This window comes from Citrus clementina, unplaced genomic scaffold (genome assembly GCF_000493195.1).
Source record: "Citrus clementina cultivar Clemenules unplaced genomic scaffold, Citrus_clementina_v1.0 scaffold_3, whole genome shotgun sequence".
NCBI lineage: Eukaryota > Viridiplantae > Streptophyta > Magnoliopsida > Sapindales > Rutaceae > Citrus > Citrus x clementina.
In genome coordinates, this window is record NW_006262339.1 from 33,155,582 (window position 1) to 33,175,779 (window position 20,198).

Consider the following 20,198-nt stretch of genomic DNA (forward strand, 5'->3'; position numbering starts at 1 on the left):
CCCATTCTCGAACATTTTCGCTGGTTAATGGCTACGCTGCTCCTATCGAGGTATACAAGATCTTGCAGCACCATGACGATGCAGGACCAGGTAATAACTATTATCTTGCTTTATTAGGTTGTGTGAGGCATTAATGTTGAGATAGTTACTGATGAAAAGATATATTGAAATAGTGTTGGGTATTGTGATAAGCCTCTCTCTCTTGATATTTTAGTTAAACTCTCAAATTATTGTTGGCTTGTTATTGTTATGTGCTTTGTTTGGAAAAAGTAGAGGGCAGACGGGCTTGGAAATATCATTATACGTAAGAAGGCTCTGACATTTTATTGACGACAATGCTAACTTTTGTTCAAGCTGCACAATGGTGGCATTGAAGTAACGACTTGAAACTTTTTCAAATTTGTATCTTTTTACGGATAATTTTTTGCAGCAGAAAACAGATAGACTTTAAACGGCAATGACACTTTGTTGATTGTTTCATTTTATTTAGTCAAATTTTATTTATATTCCTTGAGTAGACTCTCATCGTTGTTCATCCTCTAAATCGTTTGCTCTATATTTCTGATTCCAATCGACATACATATATATGTAGGAAAGTGTGATCTTAACAACTGCAATCTTGGAGAGCTAGTGTTTTTGGGTTTTGGGATACTCTTTATCTTTGCAGTTTTTAAGTGTTTTGTTTATATTGGGACTCTCGTCCTTATTTTCTGGATTTGTAGTCCTCCTAATCCTTGTATATATTTCTTATAGTTTTATTTAATCTCTTGTTTCTTAGCAAAAAAACAACCGGCATCAAACAATTCTTAGTGATAGAAAATACTCATTTAGCTTATTTTTTGAATTTCATAAATGCAGGTTCTGTAGTTTGTGTTGGAAGTGAGTGGCACCGATACCCATCGTCATTTTTCATTCCTAATTATGTTGGTGAAGTTCGATGGCTTGATGATGGGTTCCGGGGACTTCTTCCCCTCCCATTTAATTCCACCTTGGGTGGGACTTCAGCAGCACCATCATATTTTAACAATGAGAATAAGGCATCGGACCAGCAATTTGTAATATTACCTCTCCCCGCTGGACTAATCGAAATATATACTGCTCTCTGCTTGTGTATCCTTCATCCCTTGTTTCTTTTCTTTTGTGAAGTAACTAAACTGACTTTCTACATTGCAGCTCCAGGATGTTGAAGCATGTACTTTCCTTGTTGAGCTGCAGCTCAATCGACCTTACCCTTCGCGTGGGAGTGACTTGTCAAAGTGGGAGGTATAATTAGTATCTTTCTTTATCTTTGTCTCATTCTCTACATATATTTCTTCAAATATCGCCTTTTCTTGCTTGATTATTACTCTAAAATTATGTGCATTTCAGCCTATTGCAGCACTGCCTTACCTTGACAGGGAGTTCTCACCTCCCCTCTATCGATCATTTTTCATTCCATACCTGTGGCAGCAGAGGAATGTCTTTGGATTGTACAAGCTGTTTAGACGAATACGCAATTGATTGGACGTCATTCTAATGATTCCTCGACTCTGATTGTTTTGAGTTATTGGACGATTCATATCAGCAACTTGGTGATTTGTTTGTGATTGACCTGTTTGTGATTGACCTGTACTCGGCTAGAAACTGGAAGAATATGGACTCATTGACCTGTTTTCTTGACGAGATGACAATGTTCCAACTACAACTAGCTTCATTCTGATTAAGTAGTAGTATGTTCTAAATAACCAGTAGTTCCTCAGTTTTTTGCTCGTATCAAGAGATTTTGATGTTTCAGATACAAACTCTGATAATAGGATTGAAAAGGGTTTCGTTAGCCGCATATATACTTTTCATTTTCTAGCACTTTCTCATTCCTTGAACATGCAGCAGTCATGTAATTCAGTCTGATAAATTAAAATAAAGAAATGCGGTAATAAAAAGTTTCCCTGTGATAACAACTATAATGAGAGAAAATGCCAATAGTAATCATTTGGGTTATCCAATCTCATTTTCGAGGGCAGTTAATGCCATTTCCAAATGCAAATGCAATTGGGAACGTGCAATTTTTGGTTTCACAGCGAACGTCGTCAGCTTTGAATTTCATCATGCAAGTTTGCTGGTGAAGAAAGAAATAAGAATGATGTTAAATGAGTAGGAAGTTGACATCATATAAAGAATGTATTGTGACTATGTTCCAAGTTAATATGGATACCAATTTCAAAGCAGAATCCTTGAAATACAATAGAAAAAAAAAATCAACTAATATGTTAAATAATTACAACCCTGTTAAACTTGGCTGCTATGCTGCTACAACACTTCATCCTGCCCTCTAAATTTCAACAGTTAATAGAAGCTGCTCTGTAATATCTTTGTAAGCTAGCTGGGAAGAACATTTCTCCAACTCCTCCAGCCTTTATTATGGGGAACATTATTGCTGATGCGCCCTGGAAAATGTACGAAAGCAACATGTATCAGAAATCGATATTAGGTTTAAATTGCAGAAACTGATTATGGATTATTGACTAGTAGCTTACAAGCAGCAGAGGTACTTACTGAAATGAGTCTGGCTCCAATCAGCATGCGTTTGGGAGAAGGAAATGGAAGTAACTAGCGTCCGACTCCAAAGACTGCCTCAGCAAAGAAATGGATTATCATGCTGAATGGACGAGGATTTAGACCAGATAGTAGAGCTATTGGTCCATTCGTAAAAAGACCTCCGAGGCTCAAGTAGTCAAAACATGCTTGTCACAGTTCATTTCTTGATGGATCGGATGATGCACAGAAGACCTTGAAAAGGGCACCTGCCAATGTGTTTATCGTAGATGCCACTGGTTTCAAGCAAGATCACACACGGTCTAGCGAGTAAAATATTACAAGCCAGAATGCATAAGACCTATTAGATGTGCAAGTTTGTGAATGCTGCTTATTTTGTGCAGGGTGTAGAAGGATTTGAGATATTTGCAAAGGGCAGGTGCATCATGGAGATCGCGGAGAGGTCATAGAAGATCTCTTAGTACAACAACATCAAAGCCACAGTCATTCCTCCTCCTGTTAAAGGATGCCGCATATTGAATGAGTCACCAAGTAAAAGAGCACCTGGAGTCGTAGACGGAGCTGCTGGCATGCTTCTATTATTCATTGTTCTGATGTTTCCTTTCTCGATCGCGGACATGATATATACCTGGGAAGCCACCACTTTTTCAAATAACGAGTCATTTCACCATTAGAAATGGATGGTACTTTTTGGCCTGGTACATCCACCTAGCAGCGAATCTCAGTGCTACGGATTGGATAGAACAAGATTGGTGCAGGATTGGCCAGAATAACATGTCCATGGTTTTTATATGGAAGCTGACAGTTCTCCAGGACCAAACCAACAAAACAAGAAGGGATTTCAACCTGCAGAAATGATAAGCTTCTTGTATTAGCCTCTACTGCCAAAGAATTTATAATGCTAGAGTTGCTGACTTAAGGTTCATCCTTCACCTCAGAATTGAAGAGAAAGCGCCGCAAATTTGAAAAACAGCCGTCACATACTGTTATTTGGGTGAGGGTGCACATGCTGTTAGCTTTTTACCAGTCTTGGTTTTGTATTCCACCCCATTAATAGTCCCCTTTTCTTCAATCGGGGATGTCACAGTTCCTTGCGCCAATCTGGCGGGTATTCGCATTAATTTACTGGCACGTATTAACACTAATGGAGGTTTACCGATCAGTAATTGGAATACGTTGAAATTAGAATTAACTGAATTGAAATGTGGTAAAATTAGAATAAGAAATTAAAATTAAAATTAATTATTTACTTAAATTGTACGTATCAAAATGAAAATGAGCTAAATTACCATTGATAAATTCATTTTATCTTGGCATCAAAATAGATTGTTGCAAGTTATTAAATCATATTATTGTTATTATTTATTTTAATTCTTCTTCTTCTTCAAAATAATTATTGTTAATATTAATAACAATAATTATTATTATTACAATTATTACTACTATTATTAATGTTATAGTTGAGTAATACAATTATTATTATTATTGGTCAAAAAGGTATTTTTAACTTTTACGAATGTATAAATGCCAATTCACTCTCTTCTCATCCTCCATTTTCTTTCACACCTCTCTCCATGAGAAAAATATTCACATTTTTCATTCCTAAATTTGCAGAACTCACTCCAATTTCATTATCATTCCTTTATATTTTTACAAATAAACACTGCCAATAATTCTTATTTTTCATTCTCATCCCTCAACTCCCAAGAGTAAACACAGCACAAGACTACTTGTGCGAAACTATGCTGAAGTGGTAGAACAAAGGATAGCCCAATAATTCTGTGGATCCTATTCTGGGACCAACAGTATGAAACTCACTAAATCTAATACTAAAAATATCAATGGCAGCGAACCTTTGGACCCTCCTAGCTCAACGCAAGTTTTTTCCCCATACTGATGCCAACTGAAGTCAAGGTTTCCTGATAATAATCGGTATTTCCAGATTACTACTATAGCAGACAATAAACATTGCTTCGAAATTTAAGAGTTGAGAAACAATGTATATCATCTAATCATACAAGTTCAAAGACATGGCTTCCACAAGAAGAAAATAATTGACATGTGCGGTAAGATGGAAGCTTTCAGAATGTCAAACTCCGAATGTTCAAACATCAATTCAATTCTTCCAAATTTTCCATTTTAAACAGACAGTGAATAGCATACATTGCACAATTGTTATTTGAATGAAGTGATATTTTCCACCATGTCATCAAGCACCACTGGCATATAAACGTGTCCATTCCTTCGCTGCAGGATATTATGAAAGCGAGCACAGTGAACAAGAAGAATCGGCAGAGCGTATTTAGTGATTTACACTTTGAAATGATAAGCTCAACCAAAGTAGGGATTAAGGAAAGTCCAAGTATTATACCTGTTTCAACTGCTTCGGCCTCATTTGTTTTCCAGTGTTTGGCAATGTTCTCGGAGAGAGGATCATCGGGGTTAGGAGCACTCAGAAGTGCTTGAATGCTAATAGAAAAAATTTGTCCCAATAATGTCAAGTCAATATATGATTATTTTAATTCCATAAAATATAAACTGAAAAATCATTGTTGAAACTGTTCAAGTTCTTCCCCTTGAAAACAAAAAGTATTCTCCCCTGAGATGTAGCAATCCAATAAGTCCATAACAATAGAAATCTCCAACAATAAAATCACAGCTCACAGTACCTCAACAGTACAGTCCGAATCTGGAGAGCTGGACTCCACTTGTCTTTCAGAATATCAAGACAAATCCTTCCAAGCTGCATTTAAAATCCCATTTTATAAGAAGCAAGAAACAGAAGTCACAAATTGTGCAGATTAATACATGCAGCCTAGAAGGTCAGGCAAACTATATAACAACCAACCTTATCAATGTTAGGATGATATATCTTGGTAAGAAATCGGACCTGTGACAAGGAAAATTGACATAAACTAAAAATAAAGGCATTGTTACTGGATTCTCATTGGTAAACATAGTATAACCTGGAGTAGTTGCATCACAAAGACAACAGATATTATATTCTTAGAGGAAGATAATAAACAGAATTCATACAATTAGGTATAGTTGTAAGGGAAATAAAGCAAATGTCTCAAGAAAATGAATCAAACATGGATCACATTAACCATAAGCCATTTTGAGGGGAAACAATTTTCATTAGACCCGTCAAACACCTTTGATTCTATTCAGTCCCAATAGAATAATTTCAAACTATGTTCTAGTGAAGGACTTTAAGCAGCCAGAGCCCATTATAACAATAGTGTTTATTCAGATTAAATAAGCAGTTCAAGCACCTGCCATATTTTAAGCATCCTGTACCACCTGAGGCAAGGGAATATCCAGGTTTATATAGACAGTTCTCCTGGAAGCACCAGAGACTACTATGGATGTAACTCTTCAACAAATTTAGTCACATTATGATCAGTGAGCCATTAGATTCAAATTCATAACAGTCAGCCAGCATCATTTAAAACTTCCCTTTTGCTTTTTAATTTTTTATTGGGGGGCTGGGAGAGGGGGTGTCCCGGGGGGGGGGGGGGGGGGGGGGTGTGGGGGGGATTGGCTTCTAATTCAGCTTGTATCATATAATAATTCATTTTTCCTTCTTAATTTTTGTACTATGAATCAAATACCATCATGAGATACACCAGAATCAAACATTGCTAGGGCACAGAGAAAAAAGAAACCACTCAAAATTGTAGGATGATAGCATGCAAATTAAATACCCTAAATTCAAGTAAACATACCTTTGGAGCAGCCATTGGATATTCTTCAGGCAAAAATAATTCCAATTTGAACACCCCTCCTAAACAAACAATGGAAAGCCAGGACATATTATTCTGGAGAACAAATATATTAGTGAACAAGTAGAAACGAAAGAGAAACAAGTAAACCAGAGCTCATAATTCCAAACAACACATTGAAATTGACAAAATCCGAACAAACTAAAAGATTGGGTATCTTTGCTTTAGCAAATATTTGCAAACAAAACAGATGGGTTATTTGGTGGCCAGATGGATGAAGTGAATATTTTTTCGTTCACATCTGTTATTTTGGTCTCAACCAGACAGACTTAAAACAATAGTCTCTTGACGCCTGTATAATAGGCAGGTCCCTTTTTGGAATAATTCAAAACCATATCCGCTTTACCGTAAAAAACAAGGCTAGATCTAACAACATAATACTCACCTAAAGAAGCCATGAAAAAGAAATTAATAGATAAACTAAGCCTCTCATTCCCACCTAATACCTATCACCTGTAATGTAATATTTTTCACTCTTAATATGAAAACCCAAAAAAGAAAAAAAGATCATTCTTTCCTATTAAAAACACCAATTACAAGCAGTATTATGAAGTACATCATTGAGCCCATGAGGCCTTTGATTTACACTGATGGCCATGTTCTACCCTTCCAAACTTAAATAAAGTTGTGACAAAGAAATAACATGAAACCGAGGCTATATATGCCTGACTTAGGGTAATGCACCATAACACACCTTATGCATACATATTAGTTGAATAACGAAATTTGGACCTTTAAATGGTTGCATGGTTATTCCTTCTCTGGCACACGTTTTCAAAATGTAGTGATTGAAGAGACCAATAGGCAACAAGGTGAGAAGACCCATTTTTTTACAGTCTAATAAGAAGAAGTTACCAATAGAACTGGACCATTTATATTAAATAGTTTGTAAGCACACAGCCAACAAGATGTATGATACCAAGGATATACCTCAAATTGGTATCGACATCTACCACAATCGACGAGAAGATAAATAATCATCATCATTTGCAACAAATAACCATATAAGCATATAATCATGAGAACTGAAACAACACAGTACCAAGGATATACCTCAAATTGGTATCGACATCTACCACAATCGACGAGAAGATAAATAATCATCATCATTTGCAACAAATAACCATATAAGCATATAATCATGAGAACTGAAACAACACAGTACACTAAAAGAGTCGCACAACTGTCTACTAGAAATACATACTTTTCCATAAGTCTAGCTCGAATGCATGAAAATTATCATAATTTTTTTAGGAGCACTATTCACCTAACAGCCTGAAACAAATTGGAAGCAATGAAGTCTAAAAAGGTTGTTAACATATAATGTATAGACAAACATGTCACCATGAACAAACCTCTGAAACTAAAATGGTCTTCCACTAAACATTTCTAACATCACAAACAAAAAGCAACAAACCAAAACAACAACAAAACGTCTTAACATAATCCAAATTCACACGGCAATTTACCTTCATATGGAGATTGCGTCGGACCAAGGATCATCACATTAAAGTATCGCATATTATCTTCCGAGGGAGATGCACTTATTCCTGGTGCTGTATCCACAAACCATACAATTAACGAACACATAAAAGACCCAAATTTCACAGCTGAACGGCAACGAAACACAAATTTTCAAAATCTAAATAAAAAAGTACTTACCTGGTTCACTGAGGAGACGCTGTGTTTCCTGCTTGGATCAACAAAGAAAAAAAATCAAATAAATTAAAAAGAAAAAAACCAATTTCTCTATTTTATTGTCGCCAAAGCTCTTAATTAAGCTAAAGATTCTTCGACTGAACGATCAAATGAGCAAAGCAATCAAAACCCATCACCCGATAAACCCTTTACAACAAAATTTGAGCATCTAACACACAAAACAACTATTACTCCCTTCACCAAAATTGTCGAAAAATAACAAATTGGAATTCTTGTTTCACAAACCAACCGATCTGAAAATTTGGAAGGGTAATCGAGAACTGAAGAGAAAGAGGGAAAACCTTGATGATACGTCGAGGGAGATTACTGTTCGCCATTTCCAAGATCGATTTTTTTTGTTTTTTAACCTTCTTGTTGTTGCAGAGAAAGAACGCTGATAGGGTTTTCTAAGTCTAACAGAATAGCAAATAGAATACAAGAACAAGTTTAAGTGAAATGATGGATCAAAGTTGTTTTTTTGTTTTTTTTTTTAACTTAATTTTAATTTTAATTATTTATTTATGCGAAAACAATACTAGTCTTTTTTGGGAAGTTGATTTTACATTTTTGTCCCTCCTAGATCTCCACCACTCCCATTTGGATTAAACTATTATCTTCCAAAATTGTCATTGCAAATGATTCCTCTGATTTTTTCAGGAAGAACTTAGGAAGAAAGACTATCTAGAGCCCCTATAAAAAGAAGGGTAGCCATTAGAGACATCATCAACAACAACATTCCGGTAGTCGAGCCAGTAAATAGTGGAAAGAAGATTGAGCTTCAATGAAAACCCCAAAAAATATGCATAAACAAAAGTTGAAAAAGTGAAGGGAGACCTCCTTGTGAGTTGTGATGAGATGGACTTAGCCCTATACAATAAAGTGCCCCTAATCAGTCTTTAGTCCTCTAGGAAATGTGGCAAGGCATGGTTGGATGTTATTCTCCTCAACTGGGAGCTTTTTATTAATATTAGGATGAAATTCAAATATCTTGGGTTTTTCTGAGTTGGGTTTGACACATTTCATTTTCTCAATTGGAGATTCTATTTAAATCATTTGATTATCCTTTTAGGCTATCTTATAAGTGCATATGGTATATGAACTTCTTGGCGGGTGGTTTCCCCGTATAATCCTTTGGAATGGTTATTTGTGAGGTTTTTCAAGCTGAGAGTTGACCCAATGGGGAGATCTTCCCACTTTGACATGGCAAATATTTGTGCAAGTCTTATCAATATTACGATAGTCCCTATTTGACATATGACAATACTTATGCAACAAGGAGGAGACATCCTTTGATTTTTTTTTCGGATATTAGAATGGCTCACACCATTTCACCTCATTTTTTTTTAATCTTATTGCTCTCAAGTTTTGTATCCATTTTTTTAAACTTGTCACGGATTTTTTTAACTAAAATAATTTATTATATATGTGTCACCCTTTCATTAGTTGGTTCAAATTTTACCACCAATATAAAGTACATAAAAACTATATATATATATACCATGAACCAAGAAGTTAAAAACCAACTCTATACGGAACCAAAGTATCTTTCTACCTTTACCCCCTTTTTTTTGCTCTTTTTTAACAATAAGTTACTGTGAACAAGATTTTCCGTTTTGGCTTTATTTAGGAGTATGTTCGACAATCATGGCTTTTAACCTATAGTTATAAAGTATTTTGAAAATTAAGATGATTTTACTTAGTAATTGTTTGATAATTTTTCATCTCTGCTCTCTTTTGTTTCAAATTATTAACTTTAAAGATCATACTACTATTATCAACTTTTAGATATGCATATTTGTAGGGAATAAAAGAACATTTACCTTAATAAAATATATTCATTTATTTCTATATTTAGTTTTAAAGACTCATTCACTCACACCAATTTCATATAATTGCAATGAGTAATGATATAGCCATAAACTCTTATATAAATTTATTTTGTACAAACTGATGTGTCATTAATTCATTAGTTCAATTAAATATATGTTGTCTCACATGATTTATTTTTATTATTTTATATTTTCATTCAACTAATGAATTAATGTCATATTAATTTGTACAAAATAAATTTGTACAAAAATTTATAATTGTATCATCACTCATTTATGTATTAAAAGATTTATGAAAAGGCCATTATGCTATTTAGATTTATTATATTACAAACAAGCAAGTTGCTAATTCTTTACGAGTTGACAATGGGAGAGATTCATCATGCAAAGGATTTACTTTCAATAATTGTTTGCAAATGAGGTAACGAGATGGCGTTGTTGTAACGCTAGAAATCACTGGCTTGGTTTGGTGAGCTTTTGGCCCACATGGCCACTTGAATCAAATAATACGAGAATAGATTATTCACATCATCATTCGTGACTTCGTGTATGGAATAAGGGCCATTACAACAAATATGGAATAAGATATATATCATTTTTCAATCAACCATTCCTGACCATTGAGTTAATAGATAAAAAAATATAGGTGCTGATACAATATATTTTATCATGTAATACATTAAAATTTATTACTTTTTATTTTTTAATAGATTTTTAATTTTAATATGGTCAGGGATCCTTAATTATATAGTTCTTGTCTTATAAAAACATCATCATTATATTAAAGTGAAGATGCAATTAAAATATATTAAATACATATTTCAATATATTAGAAACTAACATATTTCAATATATTAGAAACTATATTTTTTGTCTCTTAGTGCATTGAAATATGTGTTCTTTTATTTGTTAATAGCATCTTACTTTATTAAAATGAGAATGTAATGGAGCGAGCATAGCGAAAGCAGAATTGATAGGATAGATAACACTAGACATCGTTCTAGTATTGGACTAAGCCAAATTGATTAGCTTACACTCTAATTGAAATATGATTAGATCTCGTTTTAAGGCAAACGACTCAATCGGAATTTTTTAATAACCTATTAGGCAGGATTAGCTGACGTTGTAATAGGTCAGGCCCAACAACCAAGTAGATATTATCTACTCTAGGCACCCAGCCCATCGCGGTTTTGTTATTGGGTTTCGCAACCCGAAACACGTCTACTTAGTTAAAAGAGCCCAATACTTATAAATTAGTTCAGAAACTCTATCACTAGTGATGTGAGATGTTACAGATGCTCTAATCCAAATGATTCTACAAGAGAGTTTTTTATGGATAATCCCAATGGGAATTATAAAAGGGTTTTATTGAATAATTGAAATTGAAGTTATGAAAATAATAACAAGACCTCTTTATTTATAATAGAGAAAACCTACTTCCCTAAGTTAACTTAAAAATGAAAACTAAATCACAATTGTAATAGAAATAAAAGATTAAGAGACATACCATAATTGACTTTAATTAAAGTACAAAATCCTAAAATAACAAAAATTCTAAAATCTTAAAATAACGTCCTACATCAAAATGTCTTAATCATACATACATACATACATACATATTATTGGTTTTAGATAGAAGTTTTAAAATGGGACACATCAACTAAGGTTTTAAAATGTTTTAAATTAGTTTTTTAGCACTTTAAAATGTTTTCTTCATAATAGCTTGAGATCTCCTCTTAGTTGCAGACTTGTGATGGTATTTCTTTTTTTTTTATTGTCTATTATGATGCGTCCCATTTTTTCAGCTTCTGTTTTTAATTCATCAATTTGAATGTGGTAATGTACATAGAAGTTTTTACATATCTTCATACAGTGGGGATTAGTTGTGTAATTGTTGTTGTGCAAATATAAATATCCAGAATTTGTAGATTGCTATTATTTCCATTTTTTTTTTGTATACTTCTCAATTACTGTTAACTTATTATTACTAAATTGTTAACTTGTCTTATGATGTGAATTTTAAATTTGTATATGATGATAATGGAAAATGCTTCTGAATCTTCTAATTTACCTCTGAATTCGATCGCGGAGATAGAAAATGTTCAAGAAAAACACGGAGTGGCAAAAAAGGAAAAAACAAATGGTGGTTGTAAATATTGGACTAGTTTGTTTTTAATATTAGTATTTATGATTTATTATGTTGTATTGCTAATATTTTTGTCTATTGGACCATTAGTTTAATATATATTGGATAATCATCTCCAATTTAAGTTCTTTTAGTTTTATTAAAAAATTAATTTAAAAATTCATGGAAGCCCAAGCTCGGCCAGACTTGCTCAGGCCCAACCCAAATTTGGCCCGTCCAAACTTGGATGGGCTTTTAGAGGACCTCAACCTAATGACAATAACATGGGCAAACCCTTAAATTACCAACCCTAGTTGAGATTTGTGGGTTTTGAGTTTGTGGGGGTGAAAATGCTTTTTTAGTTCATGTATGTTGAGTTAATTATTTGTTTAATTCCTATGCTTTAAAAACTATCTCAATATAACCCTATTATTAAATATGTTACATTGTTGTGCTTACTCTTTCTTTACTTTTACAATAATATCCCATAACAATATTATGGACATTAATTAATTTATCTGTAAAAAATGTAGTTAGTAAATTAACTCATAATTATTTATTAGTAAATTAACCAATGAATATCAATATAGAAGAACTAATATATTTTTTTACCTTTGCAATAATCTTACTAATAATTATTTATAAATAAATTAATATAAGCTAGCTTAAAGTAATGTCAATATCCTTGCAAGAATCTTACATATAATTGTATATAAAATTTTAATTTACCAAATTAATCATAAAAGTAAAATAATAACATAAAATTTACATAAATAATAACATAAAATTTACATTAATTTTTATTTTATTTTTAAGGCTATTAAAATTTAAAATAATATAAAATTTACTTTATTTGATCAATTAACATTTTTTTCATTAATATCCCAAAATATTGCAGCAAGAGTACTATTATAAAAGGAAAGAACAATTAAGTGCAGGAACATAATATACTTAAGAGTAGGGTTCTTTAGGTATTTTTAAAATATAGAAACTAAATGAGCTTTGAAATTAAAATATAGAGACTAAAAAAGTATTAACTATTAAGTATATTATCTCACCAATCAAAAAATAAATGTTGCATTTCAGGTGAAATTTCAAAATGTTTGTTGTGCAATTATTTCTAGACATAGAATGAGGTCTATGATCACACAACACATGAAATATGTGTTTTGTGTTTATTTCTAAATCTAGAAGGAAGTCTATTATTACACAAATTTCTTTTAGGATGTATTGATACTTCTTTGGGATAAAATGTGGGCTGGGAGATTATTTCTAGACATGTATGAGTGAGCATTTGGTTCGGTTCAGTTTGTTTTTAAATAATATATGTACCTAATTTTAATACGTTTTTAAAATTAAAATTTAGTCAAATTTTAAGAAAAATACCTTCTATTTATTTTGTAAATTTCCTAATTTTTTAAAGAAATTAAATTTATAGTTAATGATTTATGATAATTTTAAAACTTTATTTATTGATTGTATATTTATTTATATTAATTAAGTAAAATTTATTTTTTAATAATAATATAGTTATACATATGAAATAGTGTCTAATAAATAACTTTTAAATGCATACGTAGCATTTTTTTACTACAGATTTATTATATTATAATAAATTATTAATCTAATAAAGACATGAGACCTACCAAATTTTAGTTGTAATTATTACATTATGGGTGTGGGACCCATAATGGCAGAAAACAAAATAATTTGCCGTTCTCCATCTTTATGAAGAAAAAGTGAAAAACAAAAACTTTTTAATTTTTGCATTTTATGTTCATAGTTCAAAAACGCACTACCAAACTAAAAGTGATACCAAACACACCCTTAAATTTAAATATTTTTGAATAACTAATAACTTTGAAATTCAATTACATTGCACTTACTTTTTTATTTAAAGTCCAGTTTGCATATATTTTAAAATAGCGACCAAAATGTAAGGAAAAAAAAATAAAATACACGGTTTTTATAATTGTTTATTTAATATTTTATTTTAGTAATATCATGCTAGTTTTATTTGAAGCTAATTTATTAATTGAATATTAATGTGAAGTCATTAATTATCTCACTTCTTAAATTAAAAAAATAAAGAGTTAGATATTAGTAATTAGTTTTATGTCAATTTTTTTAACATGAGATAGTCTACCTATTTATTAATTATTTATAAATTTGAAACAATCCGAATTTGTTGTTAAAATTTTAAAACATTTAATATTTTAGAATTTCAGTATACAACAGGGAGTTTAGGGTAATTACCAACCTATACATCCTAACGTTCAACTCTCTCACTCTCTCTCTCCCTATATATATAACGGGGACGCGCTAAAATGATCACCGACTCTCAGCTCTCTCTCGCTCTCTCTCTCTCTCTCTCTCTCTCTCTCTCGTTTACGCACGCAACTCTCTTTTGAATTTCGATGAAAATGGCGCCGACAGGAAAGGGAAAATTGAAAATCGAAATCAAGAAAATAGAGAAGCAAAAAGCGAGAATGGTTACTTTCTCAAAACGACGACAAGGCCTTTTCAAAAAAGCCCAAGAATACGCTAACATCACCGGCTCTCAGATCGCCGTTCTTGTTTTCTCACCGGCCGGCAACCCGTACGTTCATGGGTCACCTTCATTTGACGCCGTTATTGACAAATTCTTGAGCGTTAACGGCGGCGCAAGCAGCAGTAGCCAAGTGGGTGCCCATCACAATGAAGCCGATGTGTGCCGCACTCCGACACCGTTTCATCTTGTCCTCCAGAACCATCACAATGAAGCCGATGTGTGCCGCGGATTCTTGATGGCTCTGGAAGACAAGATCAAACGGTGCCGGAGTGCGGAGGATTTGTCGGCGGTGAAGGCGGAGTTGGAGGAAGTGAGAGTGAAGGTTTTGGAGAGACTTAAGCATATTGAAGAGGACGAATTCGTCACTTCTTTGCTCAATTGTTGATTCAATTTTGATGCTGGACAATAATTAAATTAGGGTTTTGCTTCGATCAACTGATGGTTGATCAAGATTCGATTTTTTTTATTTTTTCTTCCGTTGGGTATATATAGTTTACATTAGGAGATTTTTAGGGTTTACAAAATATTTTTTTTTTATTTTTTTTATTTTGCTTACAAATTGCAAAAGTACCAAACCCTTTCACAAGCACTGGCTCACAATCTGGCAGCAGTAGTGTCTTTTGCTTATTATCGGCCTTGGGCATCTCCGTGGCCAAAACTCGCAAGCGAAAGAAACAAATAACAAGCTATTTATTATTAGAATTATTTTTGAGGTAAAAGAAATTTAAGTTTCGAACTTAAAGTACAAACATATTATTTTAATTTATTAGTTTTATATATGGGCAAAATTATTTTGCAACAGGGGTTTGGTGCCCCTTTTTTGTCTTTTAGAGTCTTGTAATTTGTTATAAAAATAAAAAAGTTAAAAATTTTTAAATTTTCACAAATTAGTCCCACACTTACAAATTTTCAGTTGCATTAATGCTTATGGAAATCACGATTTTCAGGTCAAAAACTCAATTAAATTTATTTAAGTGTGTAATTAAATTTACCCCTTTTATTTTAGGATAAAAACTCAACCAAAAATATAAAATTTATTGCTCAAACAAACAAAAATAATTTTACAAATTCATAAACTAACACTTTATTATCATTAGTAAATTAAAATATTTTTACTACATAATTAAAAATTTTAGTATGATAATTAAATTTGTAAGATTTTATCACTCATGTAAATTTCACTTACCAATATCCATAAAAATGAATGAAAAATAAATAAATAGTTCTTAAAATGATTTCTTTTACTTAAGAAATATTGGAGAAAACCAATCAATTTTTAGGGCTTCCAAAATGAATATATTTTTTTTGTTACAAATTTTCTAATTGATTGTAATCATTCGTGGGTTTAGGGCCCAATCGATAACTTTAATTAATTAACCATCATTAATTTTAATGAGAAGTTTTGCCAATTTTGTTCAATTAGTTATCATTTTACCAATTTTTCTTGCGTATGACGTTTATACTCTGTTCATACTCTGTTCTTTCTAATCCGTAATTAGAAGTCACAGAAAATGTGACAAAAACAGTAAAGAAGAGAGGGTGAGAGAATGACTAAATGAATAAAAGCTATAATGCATTAGTGGGTAATGCAAATAAATGAACTCCCCCAATTGACAATGCCATGTTATGGGAACCTATTCCTCGTTTAAGAAGATATCATAATTGTCATAGCTGAGAGGCCATGGGTATCGATCTTTTGATATCAGCTCCTAGAAACTGAAGCTTGGTGTCTAAATTCTCATAACCACGGCCAATATGACCAATGCCACTGATCTCAGTAGTTCCTTCTGCTACCAATCCAGCTAATACCAGCGAAACCCCACCTCCCAGGTCAGCTGCACGAAGCCGAGAACCGTGCAGGGCACTGATGATAGAATTTAAAGGAATTAGCAAAATCAAATTTGATTTTATGAAAATCATAAAATCTAAAATCACACTATGGAAAGCAGTGTTCCTTCGTGTCTCTCTCCCAAAAACTAGTGCAGTGCTCCCACAGACCTGAATTTTTGCTCCAAGCTTTTGCAATTCTCTGACTGTTCAAATATGAGGATAAAAATTAGACATATATACAGTTAGTACAGGTAATGAAACAAAAACACCACAATCTGCTTGTGGCCAAGCAAAAAGGAAGCAGACGTGGAGGGTACTTTGAAAATAAAAACGTTGTTTTCCAGTTTCAGCTTTTGCCGAACATTAGGTGCCAGCTTTTGGAAGAATTTAAGATCACCACCAAACAGTGTAATCGCAGTGTGATTCCACAATTTATCATCAAAGCATGAAGACAGAAACACATATACACAAAACCAATAAGAGATATTTTAACGGATCATGCTGCTTGAAAGAAATCTGCTTTTGAAATAAACCAATGAGCTTATTTTCAAAGCCTCCGAGCAAAATGAAGAACATTCTCAAAAAAATACACTCTGAACAGAATGTACTCTGTTGGGGAAATCGTTCCGGTAATAAAGATGAAATATAAATACAGAAAATGTTGAGATGGAAATAATTATTGGTCAATAGCAATACCATGGCCCAAGCGTCTGTCAAACACAGATTCCTCCACTATACTTGAACCACTACATGTGGTGAGTAGTGCCATTGTTGGAGGTTGGAGATCTGTAGGAAAACCAGGAAATGGACTTGTTCTGACATTGAAACCTCGCAAATTTTCACAAACATTCTCAGGAATTGCTGAAACCTGGAATGCCAATCATTTATAATGCCTCAAGCAGCTGGAAGTTGGCAAAAAGTGAAGAACAGAATAATGAGGAATTACCCTTACCTCCAACGTGTCATTGTTACCCCTTGTAATTTTACAACCAGCAATTTTTAGTTTGTCTATCAGACATGATAAGTGAGAAGGAGTGACAGGTGATATCGAGATGAGTGAGCGAGTAATTGCAGCAGCAAGCAAAAAGGTGCCTGCTTCAATTCGATCTGGTGGCATATTACATTCACAGCCGCGCAATTGGCATTTTCCCTTAATCAAAAGCTTGTCACTCCCAGCTCCATACACACATGCCCCACTGTCATTCAGAAAACGAGCAAGATCAGTCACCTCTGGTTCCTGTGGTGAAATTTGGGAGAAGAATCCACTTAAATAATTCAATTGGTTCTGTCATAAGAGAAAACTAAATTGCCCCAATTCTCTCAAAAACAAAAAAGGCACAGTGAGATGTATCACATCATACTTTGGCAGCATTTGAAAGCACAGTTACTCCGTCGGCCATAGAAGCTGCCATCATAAGAGTTTCAGTTGCCCCAACACTGGGAAATCAAGGTGGAAACTGCCCCCAACCAATCCCTTGCCATTTGCAGAATGTGCCAGCACTCTTCCATCTCTGTAATTTTGAAGAATTTACTAATTTCAGCCAATTCTTTACATATTCAGTCTGGTGGTAACTCCAGACAGTCACACACACACGCACATCAACAGTTAAAGTTCTTGCCATACCCTACTTTTTCTTGCCTGATTGCAGAGTCTCGACTTAGAATTGGCAGAAAAGCAGAAAAGAACACCTTAAATGCTTTGCCAAAGATCTAGTCAACTTGAGCTGTGATCTAATTGGTGACCGATCTTCACAAAGTAGAATTATGTCAATAAGTTGCCCAGCTCATTAACTATAACAATATCTATGTTTTTTGTAACCAACGAAAGAGGATGATCCCTAAAAAAACCTCTGAAGCCCGGTGTCATCACTAGTGATTATGCAAAAGTTTGCAATCCCTGCCATATTTTCTGTGTTCGAGTGAGATAAAGTAGGCTTACATAATCTGTTCCCACAAATCAGAAACTGCCAAGGAAATATCTTAAAAGCTACCCAGCCACACCAGAAAACCCAGTTCTGTTCTAGCCATTCAAGGGGGAAAAAAAAAAAATGTAACGACAGTGATGCTAGAGCTCTTAAGGTCAAGCTAGAATCCTTCAATAGGTTGAAAAGTTCACATAATCATCAACCTCATGACACAGACCATTTTCTTATTTATCTACCAAGTATTGCTCTTCAATCTCAAATTTTTCACTTTTATTACCCCCAGACAGTTTCTTACATTTCCCATTTGAATCCTATTACCTAATAGTTCCTATATTCACAAGTATTAGATATCATACTGACATCTTTCTTCAAACTGACCAGCTCTCTGCATAATAGTATTACGAAAAAAATCCGATCCTCAAAATAATAAGGTACCGGCTTAAAATAACGAAATAGAATCAATCTTATTGAATACACAATATATCTTTAAACTAGCTTCTTTACCTAAACATGTGATGACCAATTATATTCCAAGAAAAATCAATAAAAACAATCAAGACAATTTTCAATGAAAACATAACGCAATTAAAATTAAAAAAAAAAAAAGCATAACTTATCTCAACAGCAGCCCCAAGAGCTCTCAGCCCACGAACGTACAAATCTACAGGTCTCTCCCCAATATCACACCCACCAGGTAAACCCACAACAGCTTCACCGAACCGGGCCAGCAGCGGCCCGATAACAAAGAACCCACCTCGAATTTTCCTCATTTCCCCCAAACATGGCTCAGCACGCCCAACACCATCAGTGTTAACCAAAATTTCCTTATTCCTCTCGTTAAACTCAATCTTGGCGCCTAACAAGCGTAAAATTGAAAGCATTGTTTTGGTGTCAGACAGGCCTGTGGGCACATTGTGGAGTAGACAAGAGTTTGAACATAAAAGAGTAGCGGCGAGGAGACAGAGAGAAGAGTTCTTGGACCCCGAAATGGGAACATGGCCCGAAAGTTGTGTGGGTCCGGTGATGGTAAGAGTTTCTGCTTCCCGGATCTGGGTTGTTTGGGTTCGGATTTGGGGCTTTTGGGTTTGTGGGGAATTGAAGAGAGAATAGTTGAAGGGGTTTTGCATAACACAAAGAGGTCGCCATTTCTTGTCGAACAGAGAGAAAAGCAACGGTGTTTAACAAACACTTGACCAAATTCCCGCTTTACCGCCTTCACCCACATTTTTTGTGTTGTGTGAAAATTTGTACGTGAATTAATAGTATTATTTTATTAAATTAAAAAGTAAATTTTTTTTTATTTAAGAAAAATACCCACCGTCCAGCCGTTTTTTTAATATTTTTTTAAAAATACACAATTCCTTCATTTTTTGGCTAGAATCTACCTAAAGTTACATTTTGTTTCACTTTTCCACTTCCGTTTGGAATCTGTTAAGAAAACTAACAGAAACTTAAAAAAATGACTATTTTACCCCCAAAGTGAAAATTACAATTTCACCCTAAAAAAGCAAAAAATAATCAGATTTAATGATGAATATCATTATTGGTACATTAATGAAGTACAAAAAATCTTAACTACTAGAGATTATAACTCAATGAATAATAAAACTCTATTTATCTTAAATTCAATTGATGATTTACGAGATTTGGCTATTTTTAATACTACTGTTATAATTTGGCATTCTAATTACAGACATATTTTTTAAAACAACCTGCATTTGATGATTGTGGAATTAATTTCTTTATTGACCGATGGGGAAAATAATTAGATTTAATCGGATTATTTTTGGTAATTTTTAAGGTGAAATTATAATTTTCTATTTGAGGGGAAAATGGTCAATTTTTTAAGTTTCCGTTAGTTTTCTTAACGGATTCCAAACGGAAGTGGAAAAGTGAAACAAAATGTAACTTTAGGTGGATTCT

General features: G+C 33.4%; 4 protein-coding genes and 1 pseudogene across 4 annotated transcripts in view; 2 read left to right on the plus strand and 3 right to left on the minus strand.

The window, feature by feature from the left end:
* The window catches only part of LOC18050026 (dol-P-Man:Man(6)GlcNAc(2)-PP-Dol alpha-1,2-mannosyltransferase), a 5,858-nt gene extending 3,939 nt beyond the window's left edge, over positions 1-1,919 (plus strand). The window contains exons 7-10 of the mRNA XM_006442453.2: positions 1-90; positions 859-1,055; positions 1,174-1,263; positions 1,369-1,919. Of these exons, the coding sequence (XP_006442516.2) occupies positions 1-90; positions 859-1,055; positions 1,174-1,263; positions 1,369-1,500 (509 nt within the window). The 3' untranslated portion in view covers positions 1,501-1,919. The remainder of the gene's footprint in view (positions 91-858; positions 1,056-1,173; positions 1,264-1,368) is intronic.
* Positions 1,920-2,197: 278 nt separating this feature from the next.
* Positions 2,198-3,666, minus strand: LOC112100070 (annotated as a pseudogene).
* Positions 3,667-4,486: 820 nt separating this feature from the next.
* On the minus strand, positions 4,487-8,672 carry LOC18050029 (ubiquitin-conjugating enzyme E2 36). Its single transcript, XM_006442459.2, has 8 exons — positions 8,318-8,672; positions 7,980-8,007; positions 7,787-7,873; positions 6,261-6,319; positions 5,381-5,422; positions 5,202-5,275; positions 4,904-5,001; positions 4,487-4,779 (listed from the first exon to the last, which is right to left on the minus strand). The coding sequence occupies exons 1-8, from the start codon at positions 8,351-8,353 to the stop codon at positions 4,742-4,744; spliced, it is 462 nt and encodes a 153-aa protein (XP_006442522.1). The 5' UTR covers positions 8,354-8,672; the 3' UTR covers positions 4,487-4,741.
* Positions 8,673-14,317: 5,645 nt separating this feature from the next.
* On the plus strand, positions 14,318-15,140 carry LOC18050030 (agamous-like MADS-box protein AGL29). Its single transcript, XM_006442463.2, has one exon. The coding sequence runs from the start codon at positions 14,387-14,389 to the stop codon at positions 14,903-14,905; it is 519 nt and encodes a 172-aa protein (XP_006442526.1). The 5' UTR covers positions 14,318-14,386; the 3' UTR covers positions 14,906-15,140.
* A 973-nt stretch (positions 15,141-16,113) lies between these two features.
* LOC18046784 (UDP-N-acetylglucosamine 1-carboxyvinyltransferase 2) lies at positions 16,114-19,478 on the minus strand. The gene is given in 8 exon segments (XM_024188862.1): positions 16,114-16,384; positions 16,475-16,553; positions 17,047-17,218; positions 17,303-17,587; positions 17,712-17,788; positions 17,791-17,861; positions 18,888-19,366; positions 19,368-19,478. Coding segments are annotated over 8 exon segments (1,416 nt in total). The 5' UTR covers positions 19,422-19,478; the 3' UTR covers positions 16,114-16,185.
* Positions 19,479-20,198: the final 720 nt, after the last annotated feature.